Here is a 19,835-nt window from a genome sequence, read left to right as displayed (position 1 = left end):
TGCCGATTAGCCTACTAGAACTCTGATCAGACTTGTCTCATTGGACAATCGTCTTTAGGGGTGTCCGGTAAGAATTCTTTCGGACAATGCTACGGCCATGGTCTGTCAACCACCAAGGGGGCACAAGGTGTCCTGGCGGCTTGATATGTAGCCGGCATTCTAAGGTGGGCTGACTGATTTAGTTCCAGCCCTCTCAAACTTCTGCCATGACTCCTGTGCAGGACTCAGGCAGAAAGGATTCTGGTCATTCTATCGGCTCAAGACTGGCTTCACTGGTCTTGGTATGTCAATCTGGTATGGCTGGTTGCCGATGCTTCCTGTCGGAGGATCTGCTGTCCCAAGGACCAATCTTCCATCCTGCTTTGCAGTCGCTGGCTTTAACGGCTTTGCTGTTGAATGCCAGGTGCTGAAGGATGGAGGTTTGTTTGAATCTGTGATTCCTGCGCTGTTAAAAGCTAGGAAATCTGCCTCTAGGAAGATCTACCCTAGTCTGTGGAAGATGTACATTGCGTGGTGTGAGTCTCTTGGAGTTCATCCTCGCTCCTTCTCGGTGGATCGGATCCTAACCTTCCTTCAACTAGGGGTTGATCAGAAATTGGCCTTGTGTACCATCAAAGCAAGAAAGAAAAGGGGGAGATCTTGGGAATAAACACAAAAAAATATGATGAATCAAATATAGGCCAACATCCCAAAAATTATTTTTGGACAAAGACAGAAAATGCCTATGAACGGGACTTTAAGGGCCTTCAAAATATAGAATATATGGCAAAGTAGACCAACAATGAATACCTGGTAATTGTATATAAAAAATACAAAATATTTTTTTAAATACACATGTTAAAACAAAAAGCTGATCACAAAAAGCTGATCCCAGTATTGAGGAGATGGAGACTCAGCTCCTGGCACAGATATAAAAAGGGCTGCAAGGGCTGGGACAGTGTTAATAATGGGGGATTTTAACTACCCAGACATTGAATGGACTAATGGCACTGCTGGAACAGTTAAAGGGCAAAGATTTATAAACCTATTACAAGACAATTTTATGGTGCAGTTTATTGAAGCCCCCACTAGAAATGATGCTCTGTTGGACCTGGTAATCTCAAACCATGCAGAGCTTATTAACAATGTTTATATAAAAGAACATCTGGGTAGCAGTGACCATAACATGATTTCATTTAAGGTTAGCTGTAAGCAAAAAACGCATACAGGAAATACAAAAACACTTAACTTTAAGAGAGCAAATTTTCCAAGGATGAGGGCTGCTCTCCAGGATTTAGACTGGGAAGGAATATTGGCATCGATGAGCACAGAACAGAAATGGGAATTTTTCAAAAAGACTTTATGCAAACTCACTGCAAAGTATATTCCCATGGGTAATAGGTTTAAAAGGCTAAAAACCTATGTGGCTCACGGCAAAATTTAAAAAAGTTATCGATAAAAAGAAAAGAGCTTTTTAAAAAAATATAAAAATGAGGGAACGCTATCATTTTTTATTTCATTACAAAGAATATAACAGAATATGTAAAAAGGAAATCGGGGATCCAAAAATTCAAAATGAACGACAGATTGCAAAAGATAGGACAAACCCCAAAAAATTCTTCAAATATATTAACAGTAAAAAGTTTAGGTCTGAGCATGTAGGCCCTTTACAAAATAATCAGGAGTGGGTGACTGGGGACAAAGAGAAGGCAAACTTATTAAATACTTTCTTCAGCTCTGTATATACAAAGGAGCATGGGGTAGCTCATGACCATAATGAGGACGGTATTGACACAGCCCCAAATGATCCACAATGGCTCAAAAGTGATATGGTCCAGAAATATCTAGACAGAATAAGGGTGGATAAAGCACCTGGACCAGATGGCATCCACCCATGCATCCTTAAAGAATTGAGCGCTGTAATTTCTAAGCCTTTGTTTCTAAATTATTAGGGACTCGTTAAGGACTGGAATAGTACCACTGGAATGGCGTAGGGCCAATGTGGTGCCTCTATTTAAAAAGGGATCAAAGTCTTTGCCAAGTAACTATAGACCTGTTAGTTTAACTTCTATAGTCGGGAAGATATTGGAGAGTTTAATAAAAGTCTTCAGGCCTACAATTTTTTATTTTTGTGTGCAAAAACTGCTCTAGAGGGTTAAAAAGCTCTACACCAGTAAAAACCTGACAAATGTTATTAGCTCCAATGTATTTAAATCTTTGGGCAGAAAGGCTTAAGTAAGTAAATTATTTTGATTCTTCTTTTTCAGGTCAAATCAGGAGGTGCTATTGAATCTCTTGGCACAAAAATTACCCTTTATATCACTGACCCATCTGACCTTACCAGGGATGTCTTAAAGGTATGTTTGATCATATAGGTAAAGTAGTATAAGGGCCGTTCACGCCATGCGCTATACATTCCTGCGCGATTCTGACCGCATGCAAAAGTTACTCCATTTCCAATCTGCAGCGGGTGTCGATAGAAAGTTAAAACCCCAAACGGAGGTCGCAAACAGTGCGTCTGCCCACATTGGATCGCTTGGTACCTTTATACCATGTTATCCGGTTACAGTGCATTTTAAAAAGTAGTGCATGCACTACTTTTGGTGTTGTGCACTTTTAGCCCATCACAATCTTTTGCGATTCATGTCTGGGCATGGTGTGACCCGGCCCTAAGTGTTAAACTTTTGAGCTGCATGCTAAAAATATATATTTCTTACGTCCTCTGACAGTCGCCGCCTGTTCAGTTAGCCTTCACGAGCGGATAATGCGCCTCTCTGCAGGAGCAGGCTAGGCAGTGACAAGGTTAACAAACAAAAGCTTTTACACATAACACACCTCTAGGGGGCTGTTCTCAGCTATTACCCATCAGCCACTAGGAGCTGCTCTTCAGTTTTATGCTGCCTAGCATTAGGAGTAGGCTAGGTCTTCCCTGCTGGGACCTAGTGTCTCTCAGTTTCTTTATATTTTTTTTCTTAAAGTGTTTGTTTTTTTCTTTGAAAATAGCTTTTGAAAATTGCTTTTTTATTTCACTCACTATCGCTAGTTAGGGAATTCCTGGTGGTCTACAAGCGACAGCAGAGCTGGGCCTCGCACTGGATAATATAGATCCTTATGGAGTCCCAGCCTGCCACCGAGCGTCGCAGGTCATTGGTGCGCCCTGGCCTCGCAACGACAGTGCCCCTTGAGATGGGGACGAGCCTGCGGAGTCCCTTCTTCGCCAGGATGTCTCAACTACGGAACGCCCGTAAGTTGCTAGCATCCTTCCTGGCTGACGGCACCCCTACTCAGGGTGGGAGGTGTTCCTCATCAGAGCGGTGCCCGCGTTCACTGGACTGGTGAGTGCTACTACCCTTGGGTCCCTAAAAGGGGGCTATTATCTGTGGGGGTGTTCTGTGGGCCCACTCTTAGGGCATGGCAGTACATGGTGGCTTCTGTGGTATCCCCCCCCCATCCTGGCCGTATGGTACAGTCCCCTTCCTCCCTGCCCCTGCTGGGGGCGCTCTGGGGTGCATACTGCCATGATGGGGGTGTGGGGGTGCTCTCTGGGGTTCCCTGTGGGGGCCATCGCATGTATTTTTTGCTCTATTTGGTGCTGTTTGCGTGGCTGCCATTTTGGGTGAGGGCAGGCTGTTTGGGCCTCTTTGTGGGCAGCAGCCATTTTAGCTCATCGTTTTGGCGCCGATCTGGCGCCATCTTTGGTATGGGCAACCGCCTAGTAAGGGCGGCAGCCATTTTGCCTGTGCTTCCTCCCATAGACTTTCATCGGGCACCATTTGATGTGGCTCAGGGCGGGCAAAGACCTCTGTGCGTGAGGTCACTTCCTCTTTTTTTTTTCTCTCATTTTCACTGCAGCAGCGTGTACAGACACTGTGGGGTGATTTTAACTGTTTTTTCTCTGGCATTTTCCTGTAAAAACTGTTTCTTTTTGTGGCTATTGCTGTTTATGAAGGGTCTCCACAGGTGGTGCAGTTTATGGTTGGTGTCCGCGGGAACCGCTGTTTTAAAGGGCCAGCGTCCTTGAAATTTTTTATTTCTAATATGGAGTCCCATGATGGCAAATTCCCCACAGACCTGGTTGGTGCTTCAGGAACTCCTGAATCCTCTTCCATGGCCTCATTATCTGCTGCTCTTGCGACTGTTGCCACGGAAGTCCCCCCTAAGGGGTCCCAGTCCTCACAAAAGGGAAGGCACTATAGGGAAGGTAATATTGGGCTTATGCTATAGGCCCCCCCAACCAGAGGGAGGAGGGGGAAGCGGACCTCCTTTTACAGATAGGATTGGCAGCAAGAATGGGAAATGTCATTATAATGGGGGACTTTAATTATCCAGATATAGACTGGGCAGAAGGAACCGCGCATTCAGCCAAGGCTCGGCAGTTCCTAAATGTTTTGCAGGACAATTTTATGGGTCAGATGGTGAACGCACCGACAAGAAACAATGCGGTACTTGACCTACTAATTACCAACAATACAGACCTGATCACTGATATAGAAATATGGGGCAACTTAGGAAACGGTGACCATAGGTAAATTCGTTTCAGTATTAATCATAGAAATAGGAAACACAAGGGTAATATATAGACACTGAATTTCAAAAGAGCCAATTTCCCAAAACTGCGCTCTCTGCTAGAAAATATCAAATGGGACAGAACCCTGGGAACAAAGAACACGGAGGAAAAATGGGAGTACTTCAAGAGCATACTAAACAAAGGGATTGGTCAGTGCATTCCAAAGGAAAATACATTTAAAAGAGCTAAACTCCAACATAAAAATGCATTTTAATACTAAAGAAAAGGCCTTCAGAAAATACAAGACTGAGGGGTCATTGGCAGCATTCAAGCATTACAAAGAGTGTAATAAGAAATGTAAAGACTAAATCAAGGCAATTCTTTAAGTATATAAACAGTAAGAAAGTGAGGCCCGAACACATTGGCCCCATAAAAGACGACAAAGGAAATGGCCACAGAGGACAGAGAAAAGGCGGAAGTGTTTAATTTCTTCTCTTCAGTCTTCACAAAAGAATCGGGGGGCTACACTAACCCAGCTTGTAAGGCCAAACTAAATAATACACCTCAGGAACTACCACCATGGCTAACAGAGGATAGACTTAGAACTAAACTAGAGAAACTTAACATAAATAAATCATCGGGATCGGATGGCTTGCACCCGAGGGTCCTTAAAGAGCTCAGCCAGGTGATTGCCAGACCATTATTCTTGATCTTTAAGGATCGTCTACAGACGGGTATGGTGCCAGCTGATTGGAAAAAAGCAAACGTGGTACCAATATTTTAAAAAAGGGCAGAGATCTATCCCAGGTAACTATAGGCTGGTCAGCCTAACATCAGTAGTCTGCAAGATTTTGGAGGGGATGTTAAGGGACCACATACAAGACTTTAGTAATAAAAACGGTATTATTAGTAGTAATCAGCATGGATTCATGAAAAATCGTTCAGGGTTGCGATCCGCCGCATTATTTGGCTGAAGAGCTGGTGGGCTGGCCACGTTTTCAAGAAGACTGTGTCTGATATCCCTTATGTGGGTAGTCGTCCTTTTGGGGACACTCTGGATGAGTTGATCAAGGGGCTTACGGGGGGGCAAGAGTACTTTTTTTTTTTTTTTTGCCCCAAGCCTCTAAGGGAAAATCACCCTGCGCTAGGCGGGGCCCTTAAGGCTCATCGTGGGCCCTTTCGTGCCTTCAGGGCACAGGATGACAGGAAATCCTTCAAGACCTCAGGTGGTCACAGGATGCCATGGTCAGGTAAGCCCAAGGCCGATTTGGCGGCCCAGTCCGCTTCCTCCTGAAGGGACGCCCTCACCCGTTTCAGGGGTGGGAGAAGTCTGCCTTGTTTCCTGGAACCCTGGTTGTTCCGAATTCAGGACAGGTGGGTTCACAAACCGATTCGTTCAGGGTACAAGATCGAGTTTTGATCTCGCCCCGCAGACAGGTTCTTTCCAACAAATCTCCATCTGATTCCCGATCGTTTCAGAGATCTCAAGGGGGCGGTTCAAGATCATCTTGCCCAAGGAGTCATTGTGCCAGTCCCTTCACGGTACAGGTTTGCGGTTTTTACTCCACTCTGTTCACGGTGCCCAGAAAAGAGGACAAAGTGCGTCCGATCTGAACCTAAGTCTCTGAACCGTTTTGTGAGGGTTCCGAAGTTTCGGATGGAATCCATCCGGGTCGGGGGTGGCATTGTTGAGTCCAGGGGAATTTCTGGCCTCCATCGACTTAAAGGATGTGTATCTGCACATCCCTGTCTCCGAAAGGTCATCAGCGGCATCTCCGCTTCGCGGTGGCAGAGGAGCATTATCAGTTTGTGGCGTTGCCCTTCGGATTCGCTTCGGCTCCCAGGGTCTTCACCGTTTTGGCTCCGGTGCTGGCTTTACTGCGTTTAAAGGGGATTGCAGTCCTCGGTTATCTGGATGACCTCCTGTTATGGTTGAGCGCGTGTGCCACCTTGACAAGAGATCTGTCGATCACGGTTCAGGGGCTCAAGGAGTTCGGGTGGACCGTCCCCTTCCAGAAGTCGGCTCTGATTCCTTCAGTTCGCCTCCCGTACCTGGGGGTGGTCCTGGACTCCGCTCAGGCGAAAGTCTTTCTCCCGGAGGACAAACCCTGAACCCTGCAGGGGAGATCAGGTCCCTCTGGGACAACGATCTCTCCTCTACGAGCCTGCATGCAGTCCCTGGGCCTTGATGGTTTCAGCTTTCGAATCAATCGCATTTGTTTAATTTCACACGAGAACTCTGCAGGCAGAGATTCTTGCCAGGTGGGACAGAACGCCTCAGTCGTTGGACAGGAGGATTTCTCGGAGCCACTTCACAATATATGATCTTTTGTGGTGGCTCCTGTCACAGACTCTGGCACAAGGTAAGTCCTTCTGGCCTCTGCTGTGGACGGTGATCACCACGGATGCCAGCCTGTCGGGCTGGGGTGGTGTTCTGGGCGTGCCTTTTGCCCAGGCGACTTGGTCGGCGGAGGAGGCCTCCTCACCGATAAACGTTTTGGAGCTCCGAGCAATGAAGCTCTGCTTGTTCCATTGGTCAACTTGGCTTCAGGGTTGCCCTGTTCGGGTGCAGACGGACAACGCCACGGCAGTGGCTTACTTCACTCGCCAAGGGGGCACCAAGAGTGCCCGGGCGGCCAAGGAAGTGGCAGAGAGAGAGAGAACTGGCAGGCGGACTATCTGTCGCCAGACCCTGGACCAGGGAGAATGGTACCTGCATCCGGTGTTTTACCTCCTGTGTGCCCGGTGGGGGACTCCGGACGTGGATCTGTTCGCGTCCTAACTCAACAAAGAGGTGGGAAGGTTCGTGGCCTGAACCCGTGATCCTCTGGCGGATGCCATGGTTGCGTTGGTGGTGCCTTGGCACCAGTATCGGCTGATTTATGCCTTCCCTTCGATTCAACTCTTATCCAGGTTCCTCCGCAGGTTGGCGTCGAACGGCTGCAGGTCATTCTGGTGGCCCCATACTGGCTGTGTCTGTCTTGGTACGCTGACATCTGAATGGACACAAGGAGCTGCAGCTCAGCTTCTGTGCCCCCATAGCAAGCTGCTTGCTGTGGAGCCACATGACAGGAGGGAGGGGCTAGGAGGAGGGACCCAAGAAGAGGAGGTTCCAGGCTGCTCTGTGCAAAACCAACTGCACAGGGCAGGCAAGTATGACCTGTTTGTTATTTAAAAAACAGACTTTACAATCACTTTTCGTCTTTAACTAGTGTCCTTACGTGATGGATCTGCCTCCCTGTGTCTCTGATCTTTGTGGACTTTGATTCCAATATATCCTGATCTGTTCCCAATACCGCTGATGGAGCAGGGGGTGGGCTTTATCGGGATTAGTCCTATAGTCAACAGCCCAAAAGAGACTTTACCTGAAACATGTTAGCAGCGATCTCCTTGGTAACAATGTATCTGGTGAACTTGCTGGCAGGGTGCGTTACATTTCGAGGGCAGCAATCACCCTGCAAGGGAGCAGACTCCCTGAAGGCCCTGCGGAGTGCATCCACTGTGATGGGTGAAGATTGGAACTGCTGAACTGACAAGTGCCTCTGGTTTGTGGATGGTGTTCCCTGTTCTTTGGGACACATCTCTGTGCAGCTTCCACTCGCGGTGTCTTGTGGTGGTGGAGTGCAAAAGGGACAGCAGAACATGCACATTGAAATCATCTCATTAGTCTGTGTTTTTCTTACAGTCCATATTCACGGTACATGTCCATTGCAGCTTCTGAGCCTACACAGCGTGGGATACAGGTCACACTACTCTGAAAGCAGCTGCTCAGCGCTTTTTCTGCCTCCAGTCCTGACAATTGGCTCAAACAAACATTAAATAACTAGCAGACAATCTGGAGAGGGTCGGCTGGGTACTGAACCTTTTTAGAAGTTGGCTGTGGTTCCAGCACTAGGTATGGAGTATTTAGGCCTAGTTCTCAACACAACACAAGCAAAGGTACTACTATTGAAGGAGAAATTTGTTTGTTTAATCTCAGGTGGAGTCATTCAGGTTGTAGGAAAGTTCCTAATTTTGGCTTGCATTAAGGTGCTAGGGAAAAATGTTAGCTACATAGTTACATAGTGAGGTTGAAAAGACATCAGTCCATCCAGTTCAACCTATGATGTGTGTGTGTGTTTGCTTTTAACCGTACATTGTATACCCCTGTATGTTGTGGTCTTTAAGGTGTCCATCCAATAGTTTTTTGAAACTATCAATGCTCCCCGCTGATACGACTGCTTGTGGAAGAGAATTCCACATCCTTACCGCTCTTACAGTGAAGAACCCCTTACGCACTTTAAGGTTAAACCGCCTTTCCTCAAGTTTTAGTGAGTGGCCACGTGTCTTATTGTATCTCCTTTCTCTGAAGTTTGTTCCTTATGCTAGGGTCGCCAGTACAGTATTTGTACATTGATATCATATCCCCCCTCAATCGTCTCTTCTCCAGAGAGAATAGGTTCAGTGCTTGTAGTCTTTCCTCATAACTGATGTCCTCCATTCCTCTAATTGTTTTTGTTGCCCTTCTCTGGACTTTCTCCAGTTCCAGCTCATCCTTCCTGAGGATAGCTGCCTTTTTGATGTGCTCCCCTATGCCCAGTTTCACTCCAGAGCCCTGCATCTCAATATCCTGTTTGGTATAGGACAAATATCAGGAACCCTTTGGATTTGCCAATACATCGGACTCCAAAGACCAGGTCCGGTGGAATTATGGATATGCCTGTAAATTCTGAAAGGGGAAATCCTTTGTACTCATGAACTGGAAGCTCTTGACAGTGGATGCTAGTCTGTCAGGCTGGGGAGAAGTGTTCTGGTTCAGGGTATCTGGTTGTCAGAAGTTGCCAATCAACATCCTGGAACTTCAGGCGATTCTGTTCACTCTCATATTCTGCAGGGTCTCCAAACAGGGTGCCGTGGGACAATGCCATGGCTATGGCATACATTATCCATCAGACAAGAAGTTGCACTGCTATTGGAGCAGGACCTGATTTACTATTACCTCGGCTCCAGGGTTTTGAAGTTGGCTGCACTTTTCTGCAAGGAACCTTTCCTGGTTCTTCACCAGGATAAGGGTGATGTTAAGGTCTTGGACCTCCTTTTCCACCCTTAGGTGGCTGCTTCTTTCCACCTGAATCGGGATATTATGTTACCATCTTTTTGTCCTAATCCTGAGCATTGTAGGGAAAGGGGCTTCCCTCTTTAGATTTCTGAGTTTATCTAAAGTCTTTGGCTTTGTTTCAACTGTCTGATTCTTTGTTCTGTCTGAAGGCCCCCCCTAAGAGTCGGGCTGCATTTTGATCCATGATTTTGAGGTGAGATTCCTCAGCTCATTTCTCAGGCGTATGATATAAAGCACAATGTTCTTCCTTTCCCAGTTAAGGCCCATGCCAGGAATGTTGGTGCTACCTGGTCTTCATAAAACATGTTTACAAAGTTATACCAGGTAGATGTTTACGTCCCCTGCAAATTCTAGTTTTGGTAAGAAGGTCTTGAAGGCAGCGTTGTAGTGAGGTTCCTCATCTTCTGTTTTTTAGGTTTTGGGAATATTGCCCTCCCCTTATGTTCAGTGCTTTGGGACATTCCAAGTGATCATGAATATTAACTCCTTTGTGTCCTGTGTCACCCTCTTCTTTCTGCAGTGGTTTCCGGATGTTCTTAATGGTCAGCTAGGTAGCTGGATCAAAATTTGATCTTGGTCTGGGTTAGTGTTAGGGTCAAGTGTAGCAATTTATTTTTTTAAACAAAAGCATTTTTTAAATTTTTGCGTTCTTTTCAGTAAGGTCCATTCACAAAGTGGTATCTTACCACATCCGAGTATGCGGTAACATACTGCATATCGTTTTTCAAAAAGTTTTTTAGCATTCACCAAAAATAGCTACAAAATTACCACAAGTTATTTTATTTTATAAAAGTCTTGCGGTATTTTAGTAGTGAAAGCCTGTGGTAATTTACTGTTGTGCTATATACAGTGCCTTGCAAAAGTATTCACCCCTCTTGACCTCAAGTTCAATGTTTTGTTAATCTGAATTTTATTTGATGGATCAGAACACAATAGTCTAAGTTGGTAAAGTGGAATGAAAAAAATATATACATAAAACAATTTTTTTTAGAAATGGAAAACAGAAAATTGGCATGTGCAAATGTATTAATCCCCTTTTGTTATGAAGCCCATAAAAAGCTCCGGTCCAGCCAATTACCTTCAGAAGTCACATAATTAGTGAAATGATGTCCACTGTGCAATCAAAGTGTCACATGATCTGTCATTACATATACACACCTTTTTTGAAAGGCCCCAGAAACTGCAACACTTAAGAAAGAGGCACCACTAACCAAACACTGCCATGAAGACAAGGAACTCTCCAAACAAGTAACGGACAATGTTAAGTACAAGTCAGGGTTAGGTTATAAAAAAAAAAAAAAAAAAAAATATATATCAAAATATTTGATCCCCAGGAGCACCATCAAATCTATCATAACCAAATGGAAAGAACATGGCACAACAGCAAACCTGCCAATAGACGGCCGCCCACCTAAACTCACGGTCCGGGCAAGGAGGACATTAATCAGGGAGGCAGCACAGAGACCTAAGGTAACCCTGGAGGATCTGCAGAGTTACACAGCAGAGACTGGAGTATCTGTACATAGGACGACAATAAGCCGTAGCTCCATAGAGTTGGGCTTTATGGCAGAGTGGCCAGAAGAAAGCCATTACTTTCAGCAAAAAAACAAAATGGCACGTTTTTGAGTTTCGAAAAGGTATGTGAGGGACTCCCAAAATGTATGGAGGAAGGTGCTCTGGTCTAATTAGACTAAAATTGAACTTTTTCGGCCATCAAAGAAAATGCTATGTCTGTCGCAAACCCATCACATCACCCAAAGAACACCATCACCACAGTGAAACATGGTGGTGGCGGCAGCATGCTGTGGGGATGTTTTTCAGCAGCCGGGACTGGGAAACTGGTCAGAGTTGTGGGAAAGATGCATGGTGCTAAATATAGGGATATTCTTGAGCAAAACCTGTACCACTCTGTGCGTGATTTGAGGCTAGGACGGAGGTTCACCTTCCAGCAGGACAATGACACCAAACACACTGCTAAAGCAACACTTGAGTAGTTTTAGGGGAAACATGTAAATGTGTTGGAATGGCCTAGTCATAGCCCAGACCTCAATCAAATAGAAAATCTGTGGTCAGACCTTAATCCCAGTGGTAAGATGTGGCAAGCTCATAAAGACTTATCCAAAGCGACTTGGAGTGTGATTGCCGCAAAAGGTGGCTCTATAAAGTATTGACTTTGGGGGGATGAATAGTTATGCACATTGACTTTTTCTGTTATTTTGTCCTATTTGTTGTTTGCGTCACAATAAATAACAAGAAAAAAAAAAACATCAAAGTTGTGGGCATGTTCTGTAAATTAAATGATGCAAATCCTCAAAGCCATGTGTATTCCAGGTTGTGAGGCAACAAAACACAAAAAATGCTAAGGGAGTGAATACTTTTGCAAGGCGCTGTAAATCCTGTATAATATTTACTGCTGATAGCAGCTGGCATCCTTGCCACAGGCTGTCACTAGCTGGTTAAGGAGCGGTCCTTAACAACCGATGAGTCATCAGCTGTCAGTCGGCTTCCCCGCTGAAAGGAAAAAACCTATTCCATCATGAAATTTGGGGGTGGGGGGGGGAACTGCGTGGGTCCCCCCCCCCCCCCCCCAAATCCATACGAGACCCTTTTAGAAGCATGCAGCTTGGCTGGTCAGGTAAGGTAGGGGATGAGCGAGCGTCTTCCAACCCTTCCTGAACCATACCAGGCAACATGCCCTTAACATGAGGGGGGATGCCCCCCAAAGCACCTTGTCCCTATGTTGATGGGGATAAAGACCTCTTCCCCACAATCCTGGCTGGTGGCTTTAGGGGTTTTTCGAGCAGGCATTTTATCAGAATCTGGAAGCCCCCTTTAACCAGGGGGCCACTAGAGCCTGCCACCCCCATGTGAATGAGTATGGGGTACATTTACCACATGCATTTTATTTTATGGGAACATATTTATCAAATGTTTTTGCTTTATGTAGTAAATACCGCATAAAGCTGTAGTGAATTAACGATTTCAGTATTGCATGCGGTATTTGGGGAAAACGCCTAAATACTGTATGAGATCTAGTTCTGTGATTGGAGCGCAGTGTGTTTTTAGGTAGAAAAATAAAAACCGCTCACTATTGTTTCTGGGCCCTATTATGGGTACAAACCACAACTAACATAAGGGGTATGCGATCGCCAGGAGCAGGAGAGCTTATTTCGGGTTTATGGTAGTAAGTTACTGTAATAGAAAGCGAAACATACAGCTAAATAGTAATATTTTGGGCCAGTTTTCCTTTTGATAAAGGGAAAAAAAACACAGGCGACTTGCCTAATCATTTGGCACCAAAAAAGAGCCTGATTGTCCTGGGGGGAAAAAAAAGGTAACATCAATCTGGATACACAAAGTAGTTGTGGTGATATGCACAGATTTACAAACTCATGTCAAAGTTGCAAAATTGTGTTGAGGCATTAACGTTTGTTTTACCCTCAATCACAAAGGGCCAATAGTAGTTGCAGTTATGCATTTTTACAATTTGTGATTAAAGAACTTGAAAATAATGTACTATATTTATCTCCACAGTCTGAGACCTGCAGTATTACTATCCCAGAGCTAGAGTTTGAAATAGGAATGGGAGCTTTGGGAGGAAAGTTCACTACTCTGGAGGGACTCTTGAAAGACATCCGAGACTTGGTACAAATTCATCATTCTTTATTACTTGCACTCAGATCTATGATCTGTGAAATCGATGTTTCATATGTTATAAATGTGTTTGTCTGCAGGTGGTTGCCAAAAACCCTTTCACCTTCGGTGACAGCTGTACATCAGATAGGACAGAGAAGTTGCAGGAATTTGGAAAGAAAATTGATCAGGTACCTGTAAAATCTAAACCGATGTAAAGATGAATAACAATAATTAGCTGCATCTTGTGTAGGCAGTATATAGGACAAATAGCAGCAGTCTACTCCTATCCGTTTTTGGCAGGTGAATTTATTCCTTCAAGTTGTCTCTCTGAATGTATCTAAGATGTCAGCACCTACAGCAAAAGAATGTGTCGCACACACTGAATGTTTGACGTGCATTGTATTGGGAGTAGTTTTGGGGGCAACCCAATTCATTCTTTAGTATTGAAGTTTTGTTTTCCAAATTATATTCCCTTATGAACGCATTGGTTTTCACTCTTGCCAGTATTGAACATTGTAGTTCAATTTCAAAATTGTGCAGATAAACCCAAATTAGTAAGCCGCTCTCAAAAACAGTATGGCTAAGATTCTAAATCGCATATACAAACAGAAAATTGCTGTGCTAAAATGACGAAGAAATCAAGTCCCATAAATATTAGTCCAATTTAGAAGTGATATTGTCCAATCGTGAAACTAGTAGATCACTCCAAGGAAAATGGGAGGGATTAAGTGTTCCACACATATGAAAAAGCACCTTGATAGTGAATATTGTATAAAAGGTGAACACCCAGGTGCGCCTCCACCATATAATATAAGGTTATCCTTAACCTCCCCGGCGGTATTCCGGAGTGTGAGGGGTGGAATTTCAGTGCCATTAGCGGTAACCCCGAGCTACACTGGGGAACCGCCAGGGAGCATCGCTGGATCCAGGAAGAGAGGTTTCTTACCTTGTCCCCGGGATCCTGCGATGTATTCCTGCAGCATACGGCGGACTTCGCAGGGGGAGAGGGGACCGGCGGCAAATTTGAAAAGTAAAACACACTGATACATTGTAATCCTATTGGATCCTATTGGATTACATTACTAAATTAAAATTTACATTAGTTTGCCCCCCAATGCCCTTGCCTGCAGTTTGAATGTGTGTGTGTGTGTGTGTGTGTGTAATATATATATATATATATATATATATATATATATATATATATATATATATATATATATATATATATATATATATATATATATATATATACTTTAACTTTTTATAGTTATATTATAATTTATGATTTTGTGCTTCAAACTTTATCATACCCGAGATGTTATAAAGAAGAACGCACAGTAAAAAAAAAAATCATATGTAAATAGTTGGTTTGGGCTGCTCGTCCTTCCTTAAGAATTACATGCAAAATAATGGTACCACTTTCAGCACCTAAAATCGGAAACAATCATACCGCCAGGGAGGTTAAGACAGGAGTCATCAGCGAAACAGGAGACCTCTATGGCTTTTCTTTGGTGTCCAATAGGAACATAGGGAATAATTGATGGTTCACTGGCAAATCATGCAGTATTGAATGGTCTGGTGATAGCTTTGGAGATCCTGCCACCACTCTTTGCATGTGAGATTAAGCTGAATTCCAGTTAGTGTTCATAATTGTACAGGACAAAGGCAAAGTATTCATAGGCTCTGGGTTATAGGCTTGTTCCTTTCAGTAATTGGACACTGGCAAGCTTTTAAGGGCACACAATTACAGCCTCCCTTATAACCTTACCCCACTATGTAAATCCTCAGTTTTCTTATGTCTTAAGGTGATGGATCTCTTCTCATTCGCGGAAATTACTTGTAGCTTTACTAGTAATTTTTTTTTTCAAATTCTTCAATCAACCACTCACACCATAGATAGAAGCAGTGCATCTGGATCAGTCCAGCCTTGGTAAAAACGTTTGAGCTGTACTCGGTCCTCACACTGTGGGGATAGCCCTAAATGTTGCATCAGACACTGGATCCTGCACAAGCGCTCACCTGGGCTGCAGAGTGCTATACAAGTCCAGGGCCATGGGCCAACCCTATGGAGCCCAGTCCCTGAAGACCCCTTTTGGGGGGAATACCCATCCACAGTTCAGTGGCATGCATGCTCAAAGCCAAAGTCACTGTTGCTCTAAAAGACTAGGGCTGTTTTTTAAATTGTATTCCCTTTTGGTGTATGTTCCTTAGATTTTGCACTAAACCTAAATCCACTTGACCATTCAGAGGGTTGGTCTTAGGTGGATAACCAAGTGTGACATCACACCACAGGTTGCACACTTTATCACTACTGCCACCTAAAGCCCTTATAAGGTAGTCCTGTACTTCTCCCACCCTTTTGCCATGATACAGGATGGTCTACACCCAGCTTCTGTGTTTTTCTTCTGGACATTCGCTCTGGTGAAGGCCCAACTAACCCTCAGCATCTGACTGATGTTGTACTCCTTGCACTGGAGCTGGAACCCACTCTAACACAGGCCTCTGCTTCTGATTCTAGTTCTATTGCCTGATTCAGATCTGGATATTATAATTAAAAAGGGGGAACTTCACGTACCATGCTTGCTAATGTGGAAAAGCTCACTGTTTCCATCCACAAAAGCCTGGGCATTTGGGTACATAGAGACCTGCAAAATCTTTAAAGACTTTCCCTGTTCATGAACAGATTGAATCGCTACAGAAAGGATTTTTACTCTGCCCAAAATGTTTACCAAACTCCTGTCTAGTGGAAAGGGTTTTGAAAAATATGGTTTGTTAATGGGGTTGATCCTGTCATCTCAGTCTACACATCTCACTGTACCTATTATTAAAGCTATTTCTCCTTTCAAAGATTCTGTAGATAGAAAGTTTGAGATGATGCTCTTTAGTCTTGCAGGCCCAGCCCTGCAACCAGCTCTCTGCAATTTCAGTATTTCCAACTGCAAATTGAACCAGGACAAGGAACCCCAAACATGACCCTATTTTCCAGGATTGTGTTTAACGGCGAATTTACAGCAATTGCCTCTGGTCTTCTTTTTTTTTTCCGGATGCCCTACATGTCCATAAGACAAATTTTCAAAACCGCTCTAATTTCCATTCACATGCGCAGAATCTTGTGACTAGAAGCCCAGACAGCTGAAGCCACCTGTAAAGACTCCTCACATGTATGTCTTATCAAGGAGAACCTCTATTTTGGACTGGCACTTGACTGATTTGAAAAAAAAAAAAAAGTTTTCACAGGAGAAAAGGTTTCAACTTCCAAACCGAAGTTCAGCCCTTAATTTTGGTGCAAGACTTGGACCACAAAGTCCACTTCCCAATAAAGGGACCACACTTGGATTGGAGACATCTGTTAGTTTGCCTCTCTAGGTTAGACAACCAGACCTGTGGGTTTAATTGGTGGGTTCAAAGCTTCGCCCCTCTTTTTTCTTCTCCCAATCTTCCCAAGGACAGACCGATTTGCACAATGGCCTGAAACCTCTTTTGCCCCAGGGAGTAGTTCTGTCAGTACCTCCACAAGACAGCCAGGGGGTTTTTGCTCTAACCAGTTTCAAAGCCTATCTGGGGCATTTGTCCTATTCCAAGACTTAAATCCCTGAACAAATGCCTTCTCATTCTATTTGGAATCTGCTTGGTCAGTTATTGCCTCTCTGACAAGGGAAACACCTAGAATCCTTAGACATCCAAGAAGCTTATCTGTATATCCCCAGTTATCTTCTTCAGTGACACACAGACACCCAGTTTGTCACACTGACTTTTCGCCTACCACTGTGCCGAGAGCATTAACAAAGGTCTTTGATTATCTTCTTGCCTGTAGAACGCAGGGCAGCTAAGTCGCAGGTTATCGGGATGACCTTCTCCTGAAGGACTCCCCTCCCTCCCAGCTATCTGAAAACTTCTACAGGACAATCCAGATGCTACAGTTACATAGTAGGTGAGGTTGAATAAAGACAATAGTCCATCCAGTTCAACCTGTGTAGGTGTGTGTGGCCATAATCATCTCACATACCTGTTACATATTTCACCTGGCTGGTCAGTTTTCAAAAACCTGCTCTCTAGCCTTTTTGCATGTGGAATTAATGGGTCCTGGGCACATCCCCAACAATCACCTATGTGAGTCTACCCTCGAAATGAAGTAGATCAGTCAAATACTAAGCTTCCACCCTCATTCTAAGCCATATACGAACTACCCTGTAAAAGAGAGATGTCTATACTTATTCTGAGGGTGCTCCGATCCAGTCACATAAATGGCTCCCAACATTGGCTTCAGTGTAGAGAAGGGACATTTACAACCGATGCCTCCATAGTAAGTCTGTGTAACATCACCTCATAAGCATTGCAGCAGTTGTTGGCGAGTTCTCCTTCACTGAAGCTGGCCTCTGGGGAGATCATGTGACTGGACCAGAGTTCCTTCAGAAGAGGTAAGTATAGACCTCTTTTCTTTACAGGGTAGTTGGCATGGGGCTTAGAATGGGGGCGTGAGTCGGTTTAAGCTTGGATAGCATTTGACTGGACTTCTACTTCTTTTTGATCAAATAGACATCCTACAGAGCTACTCCATGAAGTTCTGGGCCTCTAGGTAGTCCCAAGGCTGCACCATTTGCCCACTTCTTTTCCAGACCTCTCTCAAAACCTTTTGTTAAATTGTAACAAGCCTACTCCCTTATCTTTACTTGCCTGTGCTCCTATCCAGCCAAGCAATTACTTCCCTGACTTGGTAGATCTCCAGCCCAGCCTTGACAATGGGAAAATCTCCATCCATCCATCCTGACTTGGCAGGAGCGTTCCAGTTCTTCACAGTATAGGAAATATGGTCACCTGTTCAAATGAACAGGTGACCATATTTCTTCCCATCAGGATCTTGGAGCTCATAGCAAAGGCTCTGCAACACTGAACACCCAATCGAGTACAGTTAGACAATGCCACTGCTATGTCCTACATTAAACACTATATGCCCTATTAGCACAGTTCTGTTTTCCTAGTTATATTAATTATCTCCACAAATCTCAAAAAATATAGAAAAGTATACATTTTCTTTATACATGAAAACACGCTCAAAATGACCAAGAATGCAAGTGGGGTATGTGCAAAGCCACCCCATAGATAAAACCGGAAACACAATGTATACATAAGACGATGCGATATTAGTGGGGGTAACACATTAGGTTGGCCTACATGTTTCGCGGTACATAGCCGCTTCAGGGCTTCTTCCCTTTTAATGTCTGACCCACCATATCTAGTCTGAAAAAATATATAAATGTGAATGTGCATCAGGTGTGTTTGGGCTAAGGGGAGATCTTTTTAATGACAAAATTTGCTGCCAGCCCCAGCTGGAGATGGAATGATCAGGGGATCCAAAATAGTGCACATATTTTATGTATCAAGTAAACTTTGTTGGAAGATGTGACCAGAGGGTGATCAGCCCCCAAAATAAAAATTAGTCACAGCCCTATGAGGACCTCCAAGGTCAGAAGCGATTACCCTGCTTCAAGAAAGTCACACTCCATTAGATAATGCCACAGGTTACAGCTGACTAGATCCTATGGGCATACAGCAGCACAGTCCACCAAACCCTCGGGAGACCAGAGACCTATTGTGCTGCTGTATGCCCCATCCATTAGGCATATGAAAAGACATGTCCTCTAATAAGATAAACCATGGGAAGGCTAAGGCAGCTCCTGGGTGTAGACATGCTGATGGTAGCACAGCCAATGCTGCACGCCATAATTAGCAATCTGCCTTTTTAAAGTGATCCTGGATCAAAGTCTGTTCCCCCCCCCCCCCCCCTGTTAAGAATAAACATGTTCTACTTACCTGCTCCTGTGGAGTGGTTTTGTACAGAGCAGCCTAGATCTTTCTCTTATCGGATCCCTCTTCGTCTCTCCTGGCTCCTCCCTCCTGTTGAGTGCCCCCATAGCAAGCATCTTGCTATGAAGGCATCCATGCCGAGCTGCAGCTTCTGGCGTCTATTTAGACATGGAGCTGCAGCCCAGCCCCCACCCCCTTTCTCTCCTCATTGGCTGGCTGGCTGACTTTGACAGCAGCAGGAGCCTATGGTGCCGCGCTGCTGTCTCAGCAAATGAGGAGAGTCCCTGACAGCCAAGTCTCTTTTGCAACATCTCCTGGCTCTAGCTAGATCTCAGGTAAGTATTGGGGTGCTGAGGGGGCTGCTGTGCACAGGTTTTTTATCTTAATATATATAGAAGGCATTAGGATAAAAAGACCTTCTGCCTTTACAGCCACTTTAATCTGATTGCCACGGTCCCCACAGATGCTGCTGGAATGTACGCTCCAGCCAATGGACCACAGGGCCATAAGTGCATCACAATTAGGGTGGGACTCGCCATATGCCAAAAGGAGACTTATGGAATGCACACCTGGCCCAAGGCCAGAAACTTGTAGCAATTAAAAAGAACCTCAAGGCTGGATTAACCCTTGGTGTAGCCAGCACAAAACACCCCATATTCTATGAGAGAGTGCCACTCAAAACTCCACTGCCATTTGCTCCCACTGTTGCCAATTACAGCCAGTGAGCCAATCGGGAGGTGGACGGGGCAGAGCCAAGCTGTGGCTCAGTGTGTGGACACAGAGCCGCGGGTCGGGAGCGCGCCTGCTTGG

The 19,835-nt window shown here is 44.7% G+C and overlaps 1 protein-coding gene across 1 annotated transcript in view; it reads left to right on the top strand.

Annotated features, from left to right (window-relative positions):
* ZPR1 (ZPR1 zinc finger) overlaps positions 1 to 19,835 on the top strand; it is a gene marked incomplete at its 3' end in the record, with an annotated part of 83,353 nt that overhangs the window by 54,253 nt on the left and 9,265 nt on the right. Inside the window, 3 exon segments of the mRNA XM_082273975.1 lie at positions 2,247 to 2,336; positions 13,119 to 13,229; positions 13,319 to 13,408. Of these exon segments, the coding sequence (XP_082130101.1) occupies positions 2,247 to 2,336; positions 13,119 to 13,229; positions 13,319 to 13,408 (291 nt within the window).

The sequence above is a fragment of the Pelophylax lessonae genome (assembly GCF_965119305.1).
Source record: "Pelophylax lessonae genome assembly, chromosome: 12".
Classification (NCBI taxonomy): Eukaryota; Metazoa; Chordata; class Amphibia; order Anura; family Ranidae; genus Pelophylax; species Pelophylax lessonae.
Note: the sequence above shows the minus strand (reverse complement) of the source record. Positions and strands in the feature narration are given on the sequence as shown.